The following is a 22964-nucleotide window of genomic DNA, read 5'->3' on the forward strand; positions in this document are numbered from 1 at the left end:
TTGACCTGATTTTTTTTCTGTTCATGGTATGAGATAGAAGCCCAATGTCTTTATTTTTTTCTCTTATTTTCCCAGCCCTATTTGTTGGAGATTTTCCTTCCTCCGCTACATACTCTTTGCTCAAAACTGGGAGAGAGAAGTCTCTCATCTTCTTTTTCCCTGGGATTGCTTTAGTTATTTTGAGTGTCTTTTTTTTTTTTTTTTTTTTTTAAGCCAGTCAAATTGAGCAGTGGGGATTGTATATCAATTTTTGTGATTCTAACGTTAATAAGTTCTGATAAACCACTGCCATTGGACCAGCCTATTTTGAGTGTCTTATTAAGGCATACTAACTCCTATTTTATCTCCAGCCACAGACTTGGCAGTGGGGAATACTGGGGGTACTCCCAGCAGTGTCTAATGCTTAATCTTGACTTTGTGCTTGGAAATTACCCCTGACAGTGAATGCTCAGGTGATCATAGACAATTTCAGGATTGAACTGGGGTCAGCTGTGTGCAAGACCAGTACCACAAGTCCTGTGCTATCTCTGCAGCTCCTAAATCTGGGAGAATATTAAAGATTTCATAATTCAGTCTCTAACCCCTCTCAGAAAAGGGAAGTCTTGTTAAAAAGGCAGCAGATAAATGAAGAAATTGATATATAGGTATTTTATACTGTGAAGGTAAATTTTAATATTAGCTAATATATAATTAAATGTACTTTGAGAAAAGACTAAATAGTTTACATACATTACCCCTACAAATTATACACATACAGCAATGCATGAGTTAATTCTATTTCTTTTTCTTTTTCGATGACTCTTAAGTAGACCTCATAATTTGTTTCTTTTTATTTAATTTTGATCGGAAGTTATTTTAAAATAATTCTTGGTGTATAGCTCAGCCTTATAAAGCATTCTAGCTAAAATACAAGTATGTTACAGTCTCAAATATTGAAAAATCTGATAAGTAGTAGCCAGAGAGATGGTCCAGCGGTAGGGCATTTGCCTTGCACATGGCCAACACCAGACAGAGCCTAGTTCAATTCCCAGCATCCCATAGGGTCCCTCGAGCCTGCCAGGAGCAATTTCTGAGCTCAGAGCCAGGAGTAACCCCTGAGCACTGCCAGGTGTGACCCAAAAACAAACAAACAAACAAACAAACAAAAAAACAAAGAAAAGAAAATCTGATAAGTAGAGCTATAATCATGATATTGCATGTGGTTGTATTTATCTTCTTATACATAGCAATAAGCACCATGATGTATTGCCTATTGTTAATTTTAGTGCCAGGGATTGAGCATGGGATCTTGTACTTGGTGATGTGCGTCTGCCACGGAGCTCCATCCCTGACCTGCCCCTCTATTGTGCTTTTTCTTTTTCTACTTTAGAACCTGGGGAAGCACCCAACAACTCGCCTAGCATTCTAGCTATGTTGGAAACCTTGCAAAATGCTCCATATCTACAAGTCCACAAAGATATGATTAGGTGGATACTGAAGGTAAAATCTTTTGGTTTGCTCCACTGTTTTTGTGAGGAACATCAAGTATTATCTTTGCGTTTTAGTAATACAAAAAATTATTATAATGATATTTGGATTTTTTCCCCCAGACTTTTAATGCTATTAAGAAGATAAGGGAGAGTTCATCCACCAGTCCAGTTGCAGAGACGGAAGGAACCATAATGGAAGAGGTATGAGAAATTAAGTGGTGGTAGTAGTGATAAATTGCAGGATATTGACTATAGGCAGTTAAACTACAGTAAGAGGGTAATTGATATTATTTGCAAACATGTACAGGCCAAGAAAGGAGCCATCGTGCCTTGGTGGTTGTTTTGTAGCAATGTTTTTGGTCTGTTTGGTTTTTTGTTTTGTTGTTGTTGTTTTTACATTTTAGGGATAAAGTTTGACCTAACCTTATTAAGAAACCTTTTCTCTTACTTAGCTAGGTGAGATTACAAAACTGGCTTTTGGTTGTGGTCTCCTTTCAGGAGCCACACCCACTGGTGTTTAGGGACTCATGCAGCGCCAGAAGTCGAACCTGGGGATAGTATTATGTGCAAAACCTGTCCATCTGCCATTCTAAGCTGTCTTCATCAGCCCCATAAACCATTTTTGCATACTTTTTACAATAAAGAGATACCGGGGCCGGAGAGATAGCATGGAGGTAAGGCGTTTGCCTTTCATACAGGTCATCAGTTCGAATCCCGGCATCCCATATGATCTCCCGAGCCTGCCAGGAGCAATTTCTGAGCATGAAGCCAGGAGTGACCCCTGAGCATTGCCGGGTGTGACCAAAAAACAAAAACAAAAAGAGAGATACCTACTCTACTCTGGGCTGGGAGGGGGGAATTGCATGCAATATCTAACAGTCTAATTGAATGAAACATCATTTCAGAATTTAAGAGACAAAGACAAAGCAGAGAGGAAGAGAAAGGCTGAGATTGCCCGACTGCGCAGGGAAAAGATCATGGCCCAGATGTCTGAGATGCAGCGACATTTCATTGATGAGAATAAAGAACTCTTTCAGCAGACTTTAGAACTGGACTCCTCTACCTCTACAGAGTTGGATAATAGGTAAAAAGAATAAAAAAGATTCTCTCCTGTCCCGGCCAGTGAGTGGTTTTCAGCTGGGGAGCATGTTGCCTTTTCCCCATGTTCATGAATCTCCAATTCTAAAGTAATTTGGAAGAGTTGAAAAATATGTGTCCCCTCCATTTGAAAGACTAGATCGTGGGCCTCTTGAGTTGATTTGTAATATCTATAAGGAAATCTCTGACTCTGACTAATTCGTGTTGAGATTATTTTTCAGCACGTTATTCCGAAGACCCTTGATATGCATAAAAGAAAGTATACACTTGATTCAGTTAACAGAATGGCTTCTACTTCTGCTGCCTTAGACTTTGCATCTTAAATTGCTATGAAGCTTAAATGAGATGATTTTTTTTTTCAATCCTCTTTTGGTTTCTCTTCCTACTTATAAGCATGGATTCTCATCCATTGAGTTCTCTTTCCAGACTTTAAGGGCATGATTTTGACACATCTGAAAGACATCTGGCAATCCAAGTTAACAATCTTGAATTGCATATATGTTGTATTTATATGTACCTCCCCAGGGTCTGCTGCTTAACATCTAACGGAAAACTCTTCGGCTCATTAATCATAGCCTTTTTTCCTACAGCCCTATGGTTTCAGATACAACACTTACAGCACTGGGCCCAGCACAAACTCAGATCCCTGAGCCGAGAAAATACGTTACCTGTATATTGTGTCAAGAGGAACAAGAAGTGACGGTGGAAAGCAAAGCAATGGTCCTGGCAGCATTTGTTCAAAGATCAACCGTATTATCAAAAAACAGAAGTAAATTCATTCAGGATCCAGGTGAGTTGCCACAAACTAATAATAACCACAACTTAGTGTAGTTGTGATCTCCAAGAGGTTTTTTTCATCTGCTAATAGGTCTTTAATGAGGCAGGGATTCACCACCTGACAAGTGTGGAAACCTTCCCATATGGACAGAATCCTCCTGAATTATACTGAAGATAAATAAATAGTGAGGATTCACCTGTAAGGTTTTCCTTGTGAAGGAGTTGTTTGGTACATAATTTGACACTACGTTCAATTTCTAATTCTTCAACACACTTAAAGGGTCCTGATAATGAGTTAACACATTGAGATAACAACAGTGATGCTTTTGTCTCATGGATGGATACAGAGAAAAAAAGATCCTTTGAAATCAATGTGTGAATTCTCTTTGTGAGGCGATCCTGGAGACACAGACTCTTCTCAGAGTAGTGTGACCAGTAGTACAGCAAGGATTCTCCAGGACACAGGATTCTTGAGCTAGAGACCACAGACTGTGGAGGACATTAATAATGAGAGCCTGGCACCAGCTTCAGGGATGGAGGGGAAGGCAGCAAATTTGGACAGAGGAAAGCCTCAAAGGCTATGGCAACTCCCGCAGGGGCTCTGGAACTTTGGAACATGATGCCTGTCAGTGGTATGCCAAGTTGGGGAGAGGGCTGGGTCTTTGCGCCCCAAAACCAATTTGCGACTTTTTGGGGCCACATCTAGGAAGAGGTGAGTGAGGTCATGTTTGTTCCTTGAAGGAAGGGAGATGGCAGTTGAATGTCCTCTTGCAACAGCCAAAGAAATAGAGTATTTCTTCTTGGCTGGGGCAGCTCAGCATCGCAATCTTGGATCTGTCACAGACCCTTTAATTTTCTGCTCTGAGACAAGCTTCCACATGCTATGCTTCAATATCAGAACACCTCTTGAGAGTAGTAATTGTGCCTTAGGAATTTCCAAAGTTATTGGTGAGCAGATTGTCCACATGCTTTCGCAAATTATTTTTATTATTTATATAAGATCTTTTACTATGCTGTTATGACATTGGCACTAGGCATCATAAAGCAAAGTGAAACGGTTCTTAGTATCACATGTATTCTAAGATCATACTAAATTGTACAGAAAATTTTCAAAAGCAGACACCCATTTTATTTTTGTTTTCATTTTCCCCTGCTCTGCATATGAAAACTTACCACCAAAACAGACGACTTTGAGGTGCCTTTCTTCCCTGCTCTGGTCTAAGTTGCCTAGACCTGGAGGGTTTTGCTCTACTTCCTTATTTTTGATTCTGGGACAGTGATCATCAGTACTCTGTCTGTAGACCGGATCTCCTCTGGGGAGCACCCATTATTGCCAACCCATCTTTTTTTGTTAAAGAACCATGCAACTTGGCTTCCCTGGAGTTAAAGTCTTCTCACCCCATGTAAACTCCTCTACTGAGCACTTAGGGCTTGGTCAAGAAATGTGTATCTCGGGCTGGAGTGATAGCACAGTGGGGAGAGCATTTGCCTTGCACATGGCCCACCCAGGTTCGATATCCGGCATCCCCCAGACACCACCAAGAATGATTCCTGAATGCAGAGCCAGGCATAACCCCTGAGCACTGCTGGGTGTGTCACCAAAGACCAAAAAAGTAAAGAATTGGGTGTCTCAGGCCCAAAAGTGGGGTGCTCAAAAGAATACACATAATGAAATGCAGAGTTCCAGTTTCAGTGGCATTCAGGGACGGTTTGTTAATGGTATCTCACATGAAAGGAATTCACTAGCATTTCCAGTTGCCAGCCCTTGTCAAGGATTTCACAATTCGAAGTAGTAATTCTTGTTGAAAAGTTAAATGAGTATTTTGTCTTTTATTTTCTGATGCAGAAAAATATGATCCACTATTCATGCACCCTGACCTGTCTTGCGGAACACACACTGGTAGCTGTGGGCACATTATGCATGCCCATTGTTGGCAGAGGTAATTCATGATCTTAATAGTAATCAGGAGAAACTTAACGAGGGCCGGGGATGTAGCTCAGTGGCAAAGCACTTGCCTGCGTTTGTCTGGGTTCCTTGCAGGCACTACAAAAATTTTGAAAATTTAAAGCCTGCTGAATTGAAGCTTATCCAGTGGTACAAAATTAAATTTTTGAATAAAGGAAATTCCCTTCTAGAAAAATGGAGAAAAAAACTGAAGATACTGAAAGGAAAACTTTTCATCATTGCCTAATAAAGTAACAACTGAAATTCATTTGCTTTAAATATATGTGAAGGAGTGGCTTATGCCATAGTCTTTCTTTGAATAGGTCTTTGATTGTGGGGTTTTGATTAGTTCAGAAACTGGTATTTTTTTCTTAACAATGTTACCCTATTAGAGTAATATTTTTCTAGAAGTCCAAGGTATGGTTCTGAAAGTGTTACGACTTGTTTTTATTATGACCTCCTTAGCCAAGATTGGGTAACCTGGGGCGGGAGCAATATAGCACAGCAGTAGGGCATTTGTCTTGCATATGGCCGATCCAGGATGGACCTTGGTTCAAACCCTAGCATCCCATATGGTCCCCCCCACAGCCAGGAGCAATTTCTGAGCACATAACCAGTAGTAAACCCTGAGCGTCACCAGGTTTGCCCAAAAAGCAAAAAAAAAAAAAAAAAAAAAAAAGTGGGTAACCTGGAATTTATTCTCTCTTTACCCTTCTAAGCTTCTCTGTAAACCAAACCTGTGCTATTGTTATAGCGTTGTATCTCCTGCAGGTAGCCTCTGGCATGGTGGGAGTAGTTGGTTAGCGCTGGGAACCAGAAGTGTGCTGTTTTATGAAGGCTTTTTTGCATGGCAGTCATCTTAAAATTTACCTGTTTTGGGGACCAGAGAGATAGCATGGAGGTAAGGCGTTTGCCTTTCATGCAAAAGGACGGTGGTTTGAATCCCGGCATCCCATATGGTCCCTCATGCCTGCCAGGAGCGATTTCTGAGCATGAAGCCAGGAGTGACCCCTGAGCGCTGCCAGGTGTGACCCAAAAACAAACAAAAATTTTTTACCTGTTTCAGTGCCAGCGATTAGGGTGCTTGACTTGCTCACAGCCAACCTCAGTTAAATCCCCAGCACCTCATAGGATCCCCGAGCATTGCCAGGAGTGATCTCTGAGCACAGTCAGAAGTAAGCCTTGAACACTTTTGGGTATGGCATTCTCCCCTTCCCCTCAGCCAAAATTTTTCTTTTGCTTATTTCCAATTCAACTCTTTTTTTTTTGAAGGGGGGGTTGGGTCACACCCGGTGGCGCTCAGGTGTTACTCCTGGCTGTGCACTCAGAAATCATTCTGGCAGGCACGGGGAACCATTTGAGATGCCTGGTCCTGAATCAGCTGCATGCAAGGCAAACACCCAACCACTGTGCTATCACTCTGGCCCCATCAGCCCGTTTCTGTGATTAAAACAGTCCCAAAATTAAAGTTACAGTATTAAAAATAAAAATAGTGTATGTTAATATGTTAATTTGTTGAACAAATCAGTTTAAATAGTCAACTTGTGTTTCATTGAAAAGAATTACAATCCTTTTTATTCCTCATGGTCTTGTAAGGTATTTTGATTCCGTTCAAGCCAAAGAACAGCGAAGGCAACAGAGATTACGTTTACATACGAGCTACGATGTAGAGAATGGAGAATTCCTTTGTCCCCTTTGTGAATGCTTGAGTAATACTGTTATTCCTCTGCTGCTTCCTCCAAGAAATATTTTTAATGGGTAAGTTTGAATATAATGAAATGTTAAGTCAAAGAAGGAAAGAGTCAGTCTAGGTCAACTACATGTTTTCTAGATACTTTCTGAAAATATTTTTGCAGTATGTCTTCTAGCAAGACCTGTGGAGTACAACTTTTTTTTAAACTAAAATTTGTACCTTAGGTATTCATAAATACTGTTATACAAGATTTTTTTTTTAAAAATGTGTATTAATGAAAACTGTCTTTATTTCTAGGACCCTTGTTAAAATACCTCTCTCATACTCTTCAAGATATGCTCGGTAGGGACCAGAGAAATAGTATAGCGGGTAGGGCACTTCTCTTGCATGAAGCCAACCTAGGTTCAATCCCTGGCACCCTTCATGGTCCCCCAAGCTTGCAGGAATGATCCCTCAGGTCAGAACCAGGAGTAAGCACTAAGCAGCAATGCCAATGTGACCCAAAAAGAAAAAAAAAAGTGACATGCTCCCTGTGCCTGCCAGGAACGATTTCCAAGTGGAGAGACAGGAATAACCCCTCAGCACCGCCGGGTGTGACCCCCCCCCCCAAAAAAAAAAAAAAACCCACAACAAAAAGTGACATGCTCAGTAAATCAAAGTAGAGGAAGAGCACCACAGACTGACATTATTGGTATTTTGGGGGCCTGGGGAGCTATTTACTGATCAACAATAGCTTTAGGAGTTGGGCCAAAAATGACATCTGTTAGTGTGTTTAAATGAATAATTTTTGTTAGTTCAGAATTTAGGGGCATTTACTTAACAGAAATAAAAATCACACATTTCAAATGTGAATTTGATACTTTTGAAGTCTGATCTTTACTTCTCAAAATATGAATATAGATCCTCTATTTCGGTACTACAATTTGGGTTCAGTTCAAAGCCACAAAAATATTGTTTAAAAGAAATATTACAGTGAGTAAAGCAGTTGCCTTGCAACGGCTGACCCAGATTTGATCCTCAGCATCTTGAGCCCCACCAGGAGTAGTTCCTGAGTGAACAGCTAGCATTAAGCCCTGAGCAAAGCTGGATGTGCCCCCCCCCCCAAAAAAAAAAGAATTTGAGTGAAAGGTCATTTTTTTAACCATAAAAGAATATCATGGGGCCAGAGTGGTAGTATAGCAGATAAAGCACTTACTTTGCATGTGGCTGATCCATAAAGCTCTGAGAACAACTGGGTCTGACCCAAAAACAAAAACATTGTGTGTGTGTATGTCGATGTATATATATCACGGGACTAACTTGCATTTGAACTGATAAAGAAATGAATTGTTAGAGTAAGGAGTGTCACTGGATCTAAGGAGAAGAGTCACCCATTTATTAGGTTTCACCCAATTTTTTGTGTGTTAGGGTTTGTTTTTCCCATGAGTCCATTATGGCATAGTCATTAAGAAACAAGCTTTGGGGTCCGGAGAGATAGCACAGTGGCGTTTGCCTTGCAAGCAGCCGATCCAGGACCAAAGGTGGTTGGTTCGAATCCCGGTGTCCCATATGGTCCCCCATGCCTGCCAGGAGCTATTTCTGAGCAGCACCGCCGGGTGTGACCCAAAAACCAAAAAAAAAAAAAAAAGAAACAAGCTTTGGATGGGTAAAGCTTTTGCCAGGTTCAATCTTTGCCATCCCTCCCACTTGGCCCCCTGAGCCTGCCGGGAGTAATTCCTGAGTGCAGAGCCAGGAGTAACCCCTGAACATTGCCAGGGGTGTCCCTGTGCCCCCCCAAAAAAAGAAGAAATAGGCTTTAGAGTCTGAGAGAGGTGGGTATGAATGCCAGCTTTGCCCCTTATATTGACTTAGTCATGTTACATAGCTCTAAACCTCAGTTCCTCATCTGTAAAATGGGGGCAATAATATTACCTATTTCTTAATATTTTGAATAAATGTATTATAAAATATTTAGAATTAAATGCCTATTACGTGCTTATAGCATAGTAAGCACCAGTAGGTACTGGTGGTATGGTAATTGTGAAATTTAAGAAATACTAGCAGGAACCTGAATGATAGCACAGCATTTAGTAGAGCATTTGCCTTGCATGCAGCCGACCCAGGATGAGCCCTGATCTGATCCCTAGTCCCCCAAGCCTGCCATGAGCAATTTCAGAGTGCAGAGCCGAGTATCCCCTGAAAGCTGCTGGGTATGGCCCAAAAGCCAAAGATAAAAAAGGGAAAAAGAAATACTAACAAATTTCAATACTTAAAGTGCAGGTTCTGAGGCCAGAGCGATAGTACAGAGGATCAGGCACTTGCCTAGCATTCAGGTAATCTAGGTTCAATCCCTGGCAACACATAATGGTCTCTTGAGCCCCGCTGGGAGTGATCCCTTAGCACAGAGCCAGTAGTAAGCTGTGCAAACAGGAAGGTATAGCCCCAAAATCAAGAAAGAATATAAAAGTGCAGATTTTCAGGGTTATTAGCATTGTGTTGACAAATAATATGTTTTCATTTCCATTGGCAAATATCTATTCAGACTTTTGGGGGTTTTGGGGTTGTTTTTTTGTTTTGTTTTTTGGGCCACACCTGGCTGTGCTCAGGGGTTATTTCTGGCTATCTGCTCAGAAATAGCTCCTGACAGGCACGGGTAACCATATGGGACCCGGGGATTCGAACCAAACACGTTAGCTCCCGGGTCGGCTGCTTGCAACGCAAACGCCACTGTGCTATTTCTCCGGCCCCATCTAGTCAGACTTTTAAGGCAATAAATTTTCCCCTGACATTTTTTAAGTGTGTTTAAAATATTAGGTCCATGATCGTTTAAGGACTTTTTGTATCTTAAACTAAGCAACAACAACTAAATACTAAACACTCTCTATAATCTTTTCTAGCAGGTTAAATTTTTCTGACCAACCAAATCTGACTCAGTGGATTAGAACAATATCACAGCAAATAAAAGCCTTACAGGTTCTTAGAAAAGAAGAAAGTGCTCCTAGTAAGTCCTAATAACCTGCTTTCATTTCCCCCTGAGGTTTGAGGTTGCTGGAAAATGTAGACCCAGAAGAAATTGTTCAAAAAATGTTTTCAAAGTGAAACCTTTCATTTTAAAATTTGACTGTCATTTCCTTTGTCTTCATGAACTAAAATCTGACTGGACTACAGTCCCCCTTACTCCATGGAAACAAACTCATGAAGCTTATAAGAAATATGTATCACTTGGTCCCCCATTTTATTGAAGAGTTTCTGAGGGTGGGGGGAGCTCTGGTCTTGGGGCTACTGTTGGCAGTCGCGCAGGTGTCCGGGTTTCCTAGACTACGCACTGCACTGATGACCATGCAAGACAGTGGTCCGGACAAGGTGTGTGTCCGGTTCTTGTAGAAACACAGCTGCCTCCTTTTCCTTTTCGTACCTCCATGGCTATGTTGTAGTGGCTCTCTCTACTCTTAAGAAAAGCCTCAGTGACTGGGAAGAGCCCTGGTCAACCAGAGTTTTTGAATGAACTATGCCGGTTTTTGTTCACGGGATTTTTTTCCTGTTGCTTTCTGACTTCTTTGCCCTAACATCAACGTGAGCTTTATGACTGAACTTAAAGAATGTGGTGGGCTGTAGGCTAACAGTATGAAACACTTGCTTCTCTAGATGCCGCCTCTCCAAAGAACTCTGAAAATATGCAAGACGTGCAGCCCCCGGAAGGGTTTAGGCCTGATTTTCGTCCGAAGTGAGTAGACCTTTCTATTCCTCTTGAGTCCACTTGGGATTAAAAAAAAAAAAATTGATTCAGCAGTTAGTTCAAACTGGGATTTAATGTTATGGACATTGGTCTTGAGTTCTGTGGTGTGAAGGTTACATGGTCTTTGAGGTGGGATGCTCTTTATCCCTCCCTCCGCCCCAGTCTGTGTCCTAGGGGCCTGGGAGCTGTTCCTGCCCTTGGCTGGTGACTCATGTGAGGACCCGAGGCTGCAGTGCTACTTGGGCTCTGCAGTGTTGGGGATTAGCTGTGTCACTCCAACGATGATCAGGGGCTTCTGCATCTTCACCCAGAGATGCTCGGGATGCCAAGGATAGAACTGGGGTCTGGGCCAGAAAGATAGCACAGCAGTAGGGCATTTAACTTGCACGCTGCAGACCCGGGACGGACTGCGATTCAATTCCCAGCATCTCATATGATCTCCCGTGCCTGCCAGGAGCAACTTCTGAGCACAGAGCTAGGAGTAACCCCTGAGCACTGCCGGGCGTGACCCAAAAACCAAAAACAAAGAACTGGGGTCAGCAGCTTGCAAGATGCACCTCGTCCTGTCTCTTCATTTTACGGTCTTTATTCATGAGAATCTAACCATTCGGGATTACTGACCTCTCCTAGTCTGCATTATTAGCACTCCTTTTCCCACTCTTCTAGTCTTTAGCCTGTCTAAGTACAAACTGCTCAGCGCCCCACCGGATTCCATTCTCCCTCTGACTTTTCATTTTGTTTTGTTTCGGGCCATACCCGGCAGTGCTCAGGGCTTACTCCTGGCTTCGTACTCTGGATCACTCCTGGTCGTTTTCTGGGGACCACAGGTGGTGCCAGGGATGAACTGGGGTTGGCCTCAAGCAAGGCGAGTGCCTTACCTGCTGTACTGTCTCTCCAGCCTCCTGGCTTATAGTCATAGTATAAAGTAACATTAACCCGTTCGTAACTTAAGATCAAAAGCAGAGTATTTTGAGTCGTAGATAACCTTAGCTAGTCAGTTACAAATTAGAGCTTAAATACTAGCGATCCATTACATGGTCCATGTCCCAGAGCCACTGCTTATTAGTTGTGTAAATGGCATAAATATGAAACATATGTAAGCCAATATGGTCAAAATAAAAATTATATATAATAAAAAATGGCATAAATAGGGGGCCGGAGTAATAGCACAGCAGAAGGGTGTTTGCCTGCACACTACTGACCCTGGATGGACCCAGGTTCGATCCCCAGCATCCCAGGTCCCCTGAGCCTGCCAGGACGGATATCTGAGCACAGAGCCAGGAATAACCCCTGAGCACTGCCAGGTATGGCCCAAAAGTCAAAAGGGGGGAGAGGCATATATAGAAAAAGTCAGCCATGCATCCCTCCCTGTTCTCCCCTGTCCTGTTGTTTTGTTGCTTGTACCAGCTTCTTTGCCTATTTCTGGTCAAGACTGATGCACTGTCTCTGGGTTTATCGTTTCTACGCCCTGTCTCTTGCTGAATGTCATCAAGGGTCCTGCTCTTCACTCTGCCTGGCCCACAGCTTCTTGCCAGTCTCCCAATAAAAGTATTTATTACTTATCAATTTATGGTCCAGGGATATCATTTTCTGCCAGACCACTCACTTTATATGTGGGAAGCCCTGGGTTCCAGCCCCAGCACAGCAAAAAAAAAAAAAAAAAAAAAAAATTCACTCATCATTTTTAATTACATCAGTTGTCTTTTTACATTATGATTGTTTCCGTTGATGTAAGTTGTACATTATGATGATGTTTTGTTCCTTATCTTCCCTTCCATAATAAGCACATTGTTTTTACTTTTCTATAAACATCATGTTTCCTTCCTGAATGCTGCCTGATAGATCTGGCGGATGTCCAGCTGTAGCTTTTCTTCATGTACAGACATTACGTGTCCACCCTCGCCGCCACCTTTGTCCTCCACCCCAGTCAGTAAAATCAGGGCCCGGCTGCCTTCCTGACGTTTCCCTTGGCCCTATTGCTCTGGTTTCCTGCATCAGCTCTTCTCGGGTGTTTTCTCCCTCGCTTTGCACGTATCCCCTTCTGTAAATTGCTAAGAATGGATGTCTGGGTGTTATATTTTCATGCTTGAAAATAAATACCTTTCTCCATCTGCTTGATATAGTTTGAGTATAGAATTAGGGACTAGATGTAATACTTCACTAGGATTTTGAAAGACATTGTTTTACCAAACTTGAGAACTGAGTGCTATTCTGATTTGTTTTTGTTTGAAGATCACATTGGATGCTCAGCTACTTCCAGTTTCATGCTGTGGCTGGGCATGATGGGGCAGGAGAGGTTTTCTCTCTCCTGGAAGTGCTCCGAACCATGCAGTTTCAGGGATCAAATTCTGAATGTCTTGAATGCAAAGTAACCTTAACCTGTTAATGTTAACCAGGATCAGAGCAACAGTACAACGGGTAGAGTGGTTTGTCTTGTAAGGGTCTGACCCAGGTTCAATCCCTGGCATGCCATCTGGTTCTCTGAGCACTGCCCGGAGTGATCCCTGAGTACAGAGTCAGGCGTAAGTCCTGAGCACAGCCAAGGTATAAGCCCGCTGCCAAAAAATTTATATACTCCAGTCTATCAAGCTAAATCTTTGCTCACCATTCTGATTGCTGTTCCTCTGAAATTGGTGTTGCTTCCAGAAACTCGTGGTCCTTCTGGAAACTTTTGGTATCTTGTCTAATTGCCAGTGAACTGAAATTTCCCCCAGCATGTGGTGAATCTTCATTCATATTGCTGAATTTTCAGTAGACTGTTAATTTGAAGGTTCATTTGCATCCATTCTGAGAATATTTGTTACTATTTCTTGGGGGGGCACACCCAGCAGTGTTCATGGTTTCTCCTGGCTCTTCGCTCAGGTATCACTCCTGGCAGGCTCAGGGGACCATACAGGATGCCAGAGATCAAACCTTTGCAAGCACCTTACTTCTGCTCTGGTGTTACTGTTTGTTCCTCCTTTTTTTTCCTGCTGTAAGGTCATCGAATGATCCTACTTTTTCTGATTTCTAAAAGTTTTCTGTTTTCTCTTCTGGCTGTTTTCTCTTTCTTCTGTTTCTGCTAATTCTCTTTGACTTTTCTATTAGGAGTTTGAGTCTTTTGATTGGTCCTTGGGTGATTATTTGACAATGAGCGGGGGGGGGGGGGGTGATAATGGCCCTGCCAGTCTTGGTGCCCCAATGTAAATGTGGATATTAACTAATTTCTGATGATTCTCCAATGTCGAAATTAAGTTCCATTGCAATATCTGTTGCCTGTATTTTGCAATGGGGAAATAAAGAGGTCAAGGGTCCCTCAGCTCTGTATGTAGGTTTTTACTTATCCGGTCCCGTAGGTTTTTATTTTTATTCGTTTTGTTTTTGGGTCACACCCAATAGCACTCAGAACTCATTCTTGACTCTACACTCAGATCACTCCTGACAGGTTCTGGGGATCATCTGGGGTCCCGGACATTGAACCCTAGATGGCAGCCTGCAAGGAAGTGCCCTACCCAAGTATTCTCTCTCAGGCCCCTCTGTATGTGGGCTTTAACCTCATAACTGATTTTTCACCTCTACCTCATCCCTGTCAACCAGTCTAGAGCATAACTCTTCTCCTGCAGGTACTAATTACCCCTGATATAGCAAATAGCAGTTAAGAAACAGTCATTTCATTGAATTAATCCTCTACACATCCACCTCAGGAACCCTTATTCTGAGAGCATAAGAGAAATGTTAACAACATTCGGAACTGCTGCTTACAAAGTGGGACTGAAGGTTCATCCCAATGAAGAGGATCCCCGTGTGCCCATAATGTGCTGGGGTAGTTGTGCCTACACCATTCAAAGCATAGGTAAGAGGTCTCAAGTTATGTCTCTGTTTTATGTGACCAGCATATTAACCTGAATTATGTGCGTGCGTGCGTGCGTGCGTGCGTGCGTGCGTGTGTGTGTGTGTGTGTGTGTGTGTGTGTGTGTGTGTGTTAGGTGCTCAGTAGTTACTCTTGACTCTCCACTCAGTAATTATTCCTGGCGGGCTCATAGGACTAGATGGGATGCTGGGGATCAAGCCCGGGCCAGCTATGTGCCAGGCAAATGCCCTGCCCCACTGTATTATATTGTTCTGGCCCCAGAAGCCTGTTTTTAAAATGAGGTGTTTGAGGTGGACAGCATCAAGCCTTTGAAGTGGGAAATGTAGTATGCAAACAAAACTTCGGCTGGGTAGAGATCAGCCATTCAAGAGACGTTCATTTTGATGAGAATTACAAACTTTTGGTCTGTTGTAGGAATGTTTGGGGCTGTTGGTGTTTTGGGGTTTTTTTTTGCTTTGTTTTTTTGGTTTTTCAGGCCACACCCATTTGATGCTCAGGGGTTACTCCTGCCTAAGCGCTCAGAAATCACCTCTGGCTTGGGGGGGGCCATATGGGACGCCGGGGGACCAAACCACAGTTGCTATCTTTTCTTGGCTAGCGCTTGCAAGGCAGACACCTTACCTCTAGCACCACCTCACAGGCCCCGTTTTTTTTTTTTTTTTTTTAACATTTTTTTTCTCTTTCTCTTTTTCCCTTATTACTCTTTGTTTGTTAGGCTCTCCCATTAGTGCTGGTGGCTACTCCTGGCTCTGTTCTCTGTGCTCCTACAATGCTGGAAGGGACAGGGACAGGCCCACCCACCTGAGGAGCACACAGTCCGGCCCTTTGAGCCTCTTCCCTCACGAATATTTTTCCTTTTCATTCAGAGTCACTTCTTATGACATGACTTGAAAGATTCTGAAACCTGACATTGTACTTTGTGCAGAATTTTTTACTTTTAGTTGTCCCAAATATGTCCTAAAATGTGTATAACATAAACTTTACCATCTTAATTGTTTTTAATCTGCAGAAAGAATTTTAAATGATGAAGATAAACCATTGTTTGGCCCTTTGCCTTGCAGACTGGTAAGTTCCTGTTTAGGCAATTCATAGAAGAATGGAAACCAAATGATTCTGCTCTTTTTTAAGTAATAAAAGCCTAAAATAGTTATTTAAACAGAAGCATAGATTCATTTCTTTACATAAAAATCATTTTCTGTTACTGTCTTGAAGAAGTAATGTTTGTGGACTAATTTTTCTTTTAATTAAATATTAAATATTAAAATTAATATTTTGGGGGGCCAGAGAGATGACATGGATGTAGGGCCTTTGCCTTACATGCAGAAGGATGGTGGTTCGAATCCTGGCATCCCATATGGTCTCCCGAGCCCACCAGGAGCGATTTCTGAGCCTAGAGCCAGGAGGAACTACTGAGCGCTGCCGGGTGTGACCCCCCCTCCCCCAAACATAAAGAAAAAAATTAAATTAATATTTTCTTATGTAGATTTTAATGCTTATGTTTAAATTTTTTGCTTGGTTTTGGTTTTTGGTCCACACCTGATTCTCAGAGGTTACTCCTGGCTCTGCACTCAGGAATTAGGCCCAGCCAATGCAAGGACCCAGGGAAGCATTGCTACTCTGGGCCTGTAGCGCATCTGGGCCACCCCAGATGTTCTCAGGCCCCCAAGAACTATCCCAAAATGCTAGGAGGCTGTGTGGTGCCAGAGATCAAACCCTGGTTGGCCACATGCAAAGCATATGCCTTTACCTCTGTAGGTATCTTTCCAGCATCCCCATAATGGCTTTATGGCTACTGACTATTTCAGTCATGTGACCAACTTCTTACACATCATTTTCCCAGTATTTGAGGTATATCCCACATTTTAGAGTTCTTATTTAAAGTAAAAATAAACACTATTAGATTCCTGAGACACCCTAGCCTGGCAATTCTGTCCTTTTCGTTTCAGTTGGGACTAACAGGCAATTTTCGTCACAGTTAGATTATTTTCACTTCATGTTGGAGCCTTGTCCATAAAGGTGCCAGAGAGGCTGTAGAGAGACTTCCTTGCGCTTTACCTGCCTGTGCCTTGAACTGGCATTCCTTAAGGAAGACAAGGACCGCAGATGCTGGCCACCCCATGAATCGTGTCTGTCTCTTTCTCTTGCAGGATGACTGTCTTAGATCACTCACCAGGTTTGCAGCGGCACATTGGACGGTGTCATCACTCTCGGTGGTGCAAGGTCACTTTTGCAAACTTTTTGCATGTGAGTATTCATATGTGTACTGGATATGTTTGGTAATGTCTCCTCTTTGTAATTGTAGCTTTTTGTAGTGCAACCTCACCATTGTGAAACAAGTGTTTGGTTTTACTCTTGGTCTTGTATATAAGTTCTAGCTGGTGAATTCATAAATCTTAGGGGCTGGAGAGATAGTACATAGGGGAGGGTGCTTGCCTTGCATGTGACCAACCCAGGTTCAGTCGCCAGCATTCATGTGGTCCCCTGAGTACCACTAGAAGTAATTCCTGAGTGCAGAACCAGGAGTAATCCCTAAGCACCTCCAGTGGCCCAAAATCATAAATTAATAGTTGAATGAATTAATTATTAATGAACAAATCTCTTGAGAAAAGAGATTTCAACTAAGTAAATTTTTTACTTTTATTTTTTCATTGAGGCCACACCAAAAGTATATGGAGATCATCAGAGCCACCACACTGGTGTCAGGAATTGAACTCTGGATCTTATATTTTCCAGACATGTGCTCCTCCCCTTTTAGTCATAACCCTAACTCCTCGATTGTATCTGTATATTTCTAAGAAGTGAGGGGCCAGATACTACAGCAAGTAAGGTGATTGCCTAGCACGCAACTGACCTGTGTTTGATTCTAGCACCTCCTATGGTTACCCCAGTCATCACAGTGTATAGCCCAAAAGCTAAGAAAGAAAGAAGGGGCCGGAGCAATAGCACAACAGTAGGATGTTTGCCATGCATGTGATCAACCCAGGACAGACGGTGATTCAATTTTCTGGCATCCCACGTGATTCCCCAAGCCTACTAGGAGTGATTTCTGAGGGCAGAGACAGGAGGAACCCCTGAGCACCACTGGGTGTGACCTAAAAACCGGAAGGAAGGAAGGAAGGAAGGGAGGGAGGGAGGGAGGGAGGGAGGAGGGAGGAAAGAAAGAAAGAAAGAAGAAAAAGAAAGAAAGAAAAGAAAGAAAGAAAGAAAGAAAGAAAGAAAGAAAGAAAAAGAAAGAGAGAAGAAAGAAAGAAAGAAAAGAAAGAAAGAAAGAAAGAAGAAGAAAGAAAGAAAGAAAGAAAGAGAGGAGAGAAAAAGAAAGAAAGAAAGAAAGAAGAAGAAAGAAAGAAAGAAGAAAGAGAAGAGAAAGAAAGAAAGAAAGAAAGAAAGAGAAGAAAGAAGAAAGAAAGAAAAGAAAGAAAGAAGAGAGAGAAAAAGAAAGAAAGAAAAGAAAGAAAGAAAGAGAAGAAAGAAAGAAAGAAAGAAAGAAGAAAGAAAGAAAGAGGGGCCGGAGAGATAGCATGGAGGTAAGGCGTTTGCCTCTCATGCAGAAGGTCATCGGTTCGAATCCCGGCGTCCCATATGGTCCCCCATGCTTGCCAGGAGCGACTTCTGAGCCTGGAGCCAGGAGTAACCCCTGAGCACTGCCGGGTGAGACCCAAAAACCAAAAAAAAAAAAAAAAAAAAAAAAAGAAAGAAAGAAAGAAAGAAAGAAAGAAAGAAGAAAGAAAGAGAGAGAGAGAGAAGAAAGAAAGAAAGGAAGAAAGAAAGAAAGAAAGAAAAGAAAGAAGAAAGAAAGAAAGAAAAGAAGAAAAGAAAGAAAGAAGAAAGAAAGAAAGAAAGAAAGAAAGAAAGAAAGAAAGAAAGAAAGAAAGAAAGAGAGAAAGAGGGGAAGGAAGGAAGGAAGGAAGGAAGAAAGAAAGAAAGAAAGATGAAAGAAAGAAAGAAAGAAAGAAGAAAGAGAAAGAAAGAAAGAAAGAAAGAAAGAAAGAAAGAAAGAAAGAAAGAAAGAAAGAAAAGAAAGAAAGAAAGAAGAGAAAGAGAGAAAGAGAGAAAGAGAGAAAGAGAGAGAGAGAGAGAGAGAGAGAGAGAGAGAGAGAGAGAGAGAGAGAGAAAGAAAGATAAAAGTAAATACTTGGGCCTGGAGAGATAGCACAGCGGTGTTTGCCTTGCAAGCAGCCCATCCAGGACCAAAGGTAGTTGGTTCGAATCCCGGTGTCCCATATGGTCCCCCGTGCCTGCCAGGAGCTATTTCTGAGCAGACAGCCAGGAGTAACTCCTGAGCACAGCCGGGTGTGACCCAAAAACCAAAAAAAAAAAAAAAAAAAGTAAATACTTGATGTTGAACTGTACTAATGTCTTTCTCTTTAACTCTCTAGCATTGGTTCCTGATGACAGCTATGAAGACATCCCGTGCATATTAGACATTGACATGTTTCACTTATTGGTAGGTATCTTGTGTTTGAATTTTTCTTTCTTACACTGTATATCTTTGTGTTTGACTTGTTGATGAGTGTTGTGGAGAAGTTACATATATTTCCTACTACTTCTGAATATGATGCATGTTCTGAGGAGTCTCAAAAGAGAAATTCGCCAGAGAGATAGCTTAGAGATAGGGCTTTTGCCTTGCATGCAGAAGGTTGGTGGTTCTAATCTCAGCATCCCATATGGTCCCCCGAACCTGCCAGGAGTGATTTCTGAGCATAGAGCCAGGAGTAACCCTGAGCGCTGCCAGGTGTGACCCAGAAACCAAAAAAAAAAGAGAGAGGGAGAGAAAGAGAAATTCACCTTATGACTTTGTGGCTGAGGTCCACATCTGACTTCTGTGTTTCTTCCCTATGGAGAAATTAAAGCAACGCTAACAGCACAAAGGCTGCCGCTGACAGGTTGTACTTTTAGCAGCTTCTGCCCGTTAGTCATGATGCTGAGTCCCAGGGTCCCCACTTTCTGTGGTTCAGGGGAAAGTGTCTTCTAAGCAGGTATGGCTGGTGCCAGCACACGATGCCAAGGCCAAAGCAGCTGAACTTCAGCTCCTCTTCAGCTGGGTAGGTCCCCTCACACAGGTGATTGAATGCTCCACCCCCCACAGCAGCCTCCTTAGCCATATCCTGGCCTGAGAGCTTCATTAGGTTCAGCTTGGACTTCACATGTAGGGGTCCTGGACAGTCCCTACCTGTGTGGAATCATCCAGCATTTGTCCACCTGCCTCTGAATACATTTAACACCCAGGTTGCTGCTGACTACCTGATTTTCTCCTTTCCCAGGGCTGCAGAGTCCTCCGTTGTGTTTATTAACCACAGCTTCTTGATCCATTGTGTGCTTGGGAATTTGGGTTCTTCCCATGTGCTGGCTGTTTACTAACCAGCACAGTAAAAATAGGTTTGCATGTATCGTCTCAGATGAATGTTTTTGTATGTGGGGAACAATGCCAAGAAGTAGAATCTCTGTGTCACATGGGAATTCTATTCTTCTGGGAGAGCCACTTCAGCTCTTTGGTTTATTTTTTGTTTGTTTGTTTGGTTTTTGGTTTTTGGGTCACACTCGGCAGCGCTCAGGGGTTCCTCCTGGCTCCAGGCTCAGAAATCACTCCTGGCAGGCTAGGGGAACCATATGGGATGCCGGCGTTCAAACCAGTGACCTTCTTCATGAAAGGCAAACGCCTTACCTCCATGCTCTCTCCAACCCCCACTTCAGCTCTTTGGGCATCAGATTCTCTGCTTCATTCATCTTTGTGGTCCAAAATTCATGCCTTTTCCACTGTTTTTCCCCTGAATTGATTTCTGGTGCTTTTACTTGTTAGAAATAAGCTACATGTAAGGAAATTACTGAGCAAAAGAAATGTTAGTGTCCATCAACACCTGGCATCTTTGCTTTTACATGGTAGCTCCAGTTAACCAGTCATTGTTGAATGTCTACTGTGTGATTCCTTTCAAAATAAAGATAAGAAGTCGGAATGATAGTACAGCAAATAAGATGCTTTCTTTGTACATGGTTGACCTGGGTTCGATCCCCAGCATCCCATATGATCCTTTGATTACTGCCTAGTGTAGCACAAAAACAGCCAATAATAATAACAATAATAAAGATGAAGGGCTAAGGTCAGAAGAAGGCAACCACATTAAGGTAGAAGTATGTTTGCTGTGAAAGGTAAAGCAATCTCTTTCTCTGTTTGGTACCCAGGTGAGCTTGGTGCTGGCTTTCCCTGCTTTGCAGTGCCAGGATTTTTCGGGGATCAGTCTTGGCACTGGGGACCTTCACATCTTCCATCTGGTTACGATGGCACACATCATTCAGATCTTGCTTACCTCATGTGCAGGTAGGTACAGCGTTCATGTCAGCTTATTGAAGAAATTTCTTGAGGTTTTGGGTTTTTTTTTTGTTTTGGTTTGATTTGATTTGGTTTGGGTTTTGGGCCAGACCCAGTGATGCTCAGGGGTTACTCCTGGCTATGCACTCAGAAATCACTCCTGGCTTTGGGGGACCATCTAGGATGCCGGGGATCAGACACAAGTCTGTCCTGGGTCAGCCACATGCAAGGTAAACGCCCTACCTCTGCACTATCGCTCCGGCCCCTGCCTGAGGTTTTTGATGTAGATTAAAATAGAAGTCTTCCTGGAGGGAAAAGCGCTTGCTTGCATATGAGTAAATTAGGATGGGATGTGGATGAGATGTTTAAAATAAATGTCTTTCTCCTATTAAATCCTCTGAGCAGGTGACTTTTTTTTTTTTTTTTTTTACTTCTCCTTTTGTTGTGTGAGTTCCCTAACATCTAAGTCCCACTGACTGTATGAGAGGTGATTTTCGCTATAGCGTGCAAGAAGCACATTGTCTTCTGCTTCCAAAGTTTCTCCCTTTGCTCTGATAAAAACAGTGCTGTGCTCACACATTAGAGAGATGTGGTCTGCATGTCTGGTGGGAGCAGGGCCACGTCCCATGTGAATGTATTCTGGGGGCTGTGGTCAGACCACCTTATCGGCTAATAGAGGACTAATATTTTTGTATCCTTCAGAAGTGAATGGCATGGATCAAGAAAATCCTGCAGGCGAAGAAGAATTAGCAGTTCTTGCTTTGTATAAAACATTGCACGAGTATACAGGAAGGTAAGATTGTAAATTTTATATATTAGCACTAATGTTTATATATTAAGCACTCTTGCTATCCCCCAAATACTGGTGATAAACTAAAAAGGAATTCTTTTTTTTTTTTTTTTTTTTTTTTTTTTGGTTTTTGGGTCACACCTGGCAGAACTCAGGGGTTACTCCTGGCTCTGCACTCAAAAATTGCTCTTAACAGGTTCAGGAAACCCAGGTCGGCTGCATGCAAGGCAAGAGTTGCTTTCTATATGAAAAGGCTTCCCATGCAGTATTTCCGCTCGGTATCTACCATGCTGTGCTATTTGGGCCCAGCAGTGCTCAGAAACATGTGGGGCTAACCACTGAACTCAAGCCTTCCACTCACTAGGCATGTGCTTGAAGAAGCCTTTGAGCCACTTCCTCACCCCTACACTTTTGATATAAGAACATGCTTAGTCAGGCCAGCCAGATAAGACAGGGGTTAAGACACTTGACTTGCATATATGCAGCCAACACCAGTTCGGTTCCCAGCACCATATCTGGTCCCCAGCATGGCCAGAAGTGACCCCTGAACACAACTGGTTGTGGCCCATAAAGTTAAAAGAAAAAAAGAAGGAGCCAGAAAGATAGCATAGAGGTACGGCGTTTACCTTGCATGCAAAAGGATGGTGGTTCAAATCCTGGCATCCCATATGGTCCCCCGAGCCTGCTGGGGGCAATTTCTGAGCGTGGAGCCAAAAGTAACCTCTGAGCACTGCCCGGTGTGACCCAAAAACCAAAACAAAAAAAAAAAGAGGAAAAATAATAAAACCCTGTTGGAGATCTCTCTAAGAAGAGCAAGCAGCTTGGGGCCGGAGAGATAGCACAGCAGTAAGGTGTTCGCCTTGCATGCAGAAGGATGGTGGTTCGAATCCTGGCATCCCATATGGTTTCCTGAGCCTGCCAGGGGCTGAGCATAAAGCCATGAGTAGAACCTGAGTGCTACCGGGTATGACCCAAAAAAAAAAAAAAAGAAGAGCAAGCAGCTAGCTGAACATCTCACATTTATTGAGCTATAGAACCATCTTTCACTTGGGGAATCTGGCACAGACTAGACTAGTCCAAATATAGCACAAACTTTGGCCTGTTAGCTGCTAGTCCAAGATTCTAGAACCATGGTGGGGTTTATGTTTTTTTGGGTTGTTTTGTTTGGTTTTGGTTTTGGTTTTGGGGTCACACCCAGCAGCACTCAGGGGTTACTCCTAGTTATTCTACACTCAGAAATTGCTCCTGGCAGGCTCAGGGGAACCCTATAAGTTGTCGGGATTCAAACCACCGTCCTTCTGCATATAAGGCAAATATCCTACC

The 22964-nt window shown here is 42.7% G+C and overlaps 1 protein-coding gene across 2 annotated transcripts in view; it reads left to right on the forward strand.

The window, feature by feature from the left end:
- The window catches only part of UBR2 (ubiquitin protein ligase E3 component n-recognin 2), a 133184-nt gene that overhangs the window by 93683 nt on the left and 16537 nt on the right, over nt 1-22964 (forward strand). For both annotated transcript variants that reach the window (XM_049764903.1, XM_049764902.1), the window contains exons 27-40: nt 1370-1479; nt 1590-1670; nt 2375-2553; nt 3158-3357; nt 5191-5284; nt 6886-7047; nt 9859-9962; nt 10607-10685; nt 14381-14529; nt 15557-15612; nt 16695-16791; nt 18924-18991; nt 20725-20860; nt 21554-21644. In XM_049764903.1, coding sequence (XP_049620860.1) covers nt 1370-1479; nt 1590-1670; nt 2375-2553; nt 3158-3357; nt 5191-5284; nt 6886-7047; nt 9859-9962; nt 10607-10685; nt 14381-14529; nt 15557-15612; nt 16695-16791; nt 18924-18991; nt 20725-20860; nt 21554-21644 — 1606 coding nt within the window. The remainder of the gene's footprint in view (nt 1-1369; nt 1480-1589; nt 1671-2374; nt 2554-3157; nt 3358-5190; nt 5285-6885; nt 7048-9858; nt 9963-10606; nt 10686-14380; nt 14530-15556; nt 15613-16694; nt 16792-18923; nt 18992-20724; nt 20861-21553; nt 21645-22964) is intronic.

This window comes from Suncus etruscus, chromosome 18 (genome assembly GCF_024139225.1).
Source record: "Suncus etruscus isolate mSunEtr1 chromosome 18, mSunEtr1.pri.cur, whole genome shotgun sequence".
NCBI classification, from domain to species: domain Eukaryota; kingdom Metazoa; phylum Chordata; class Mammalia; order Eulipotyphla; family Soricidae; genus Suncus; species Suncus etruscus.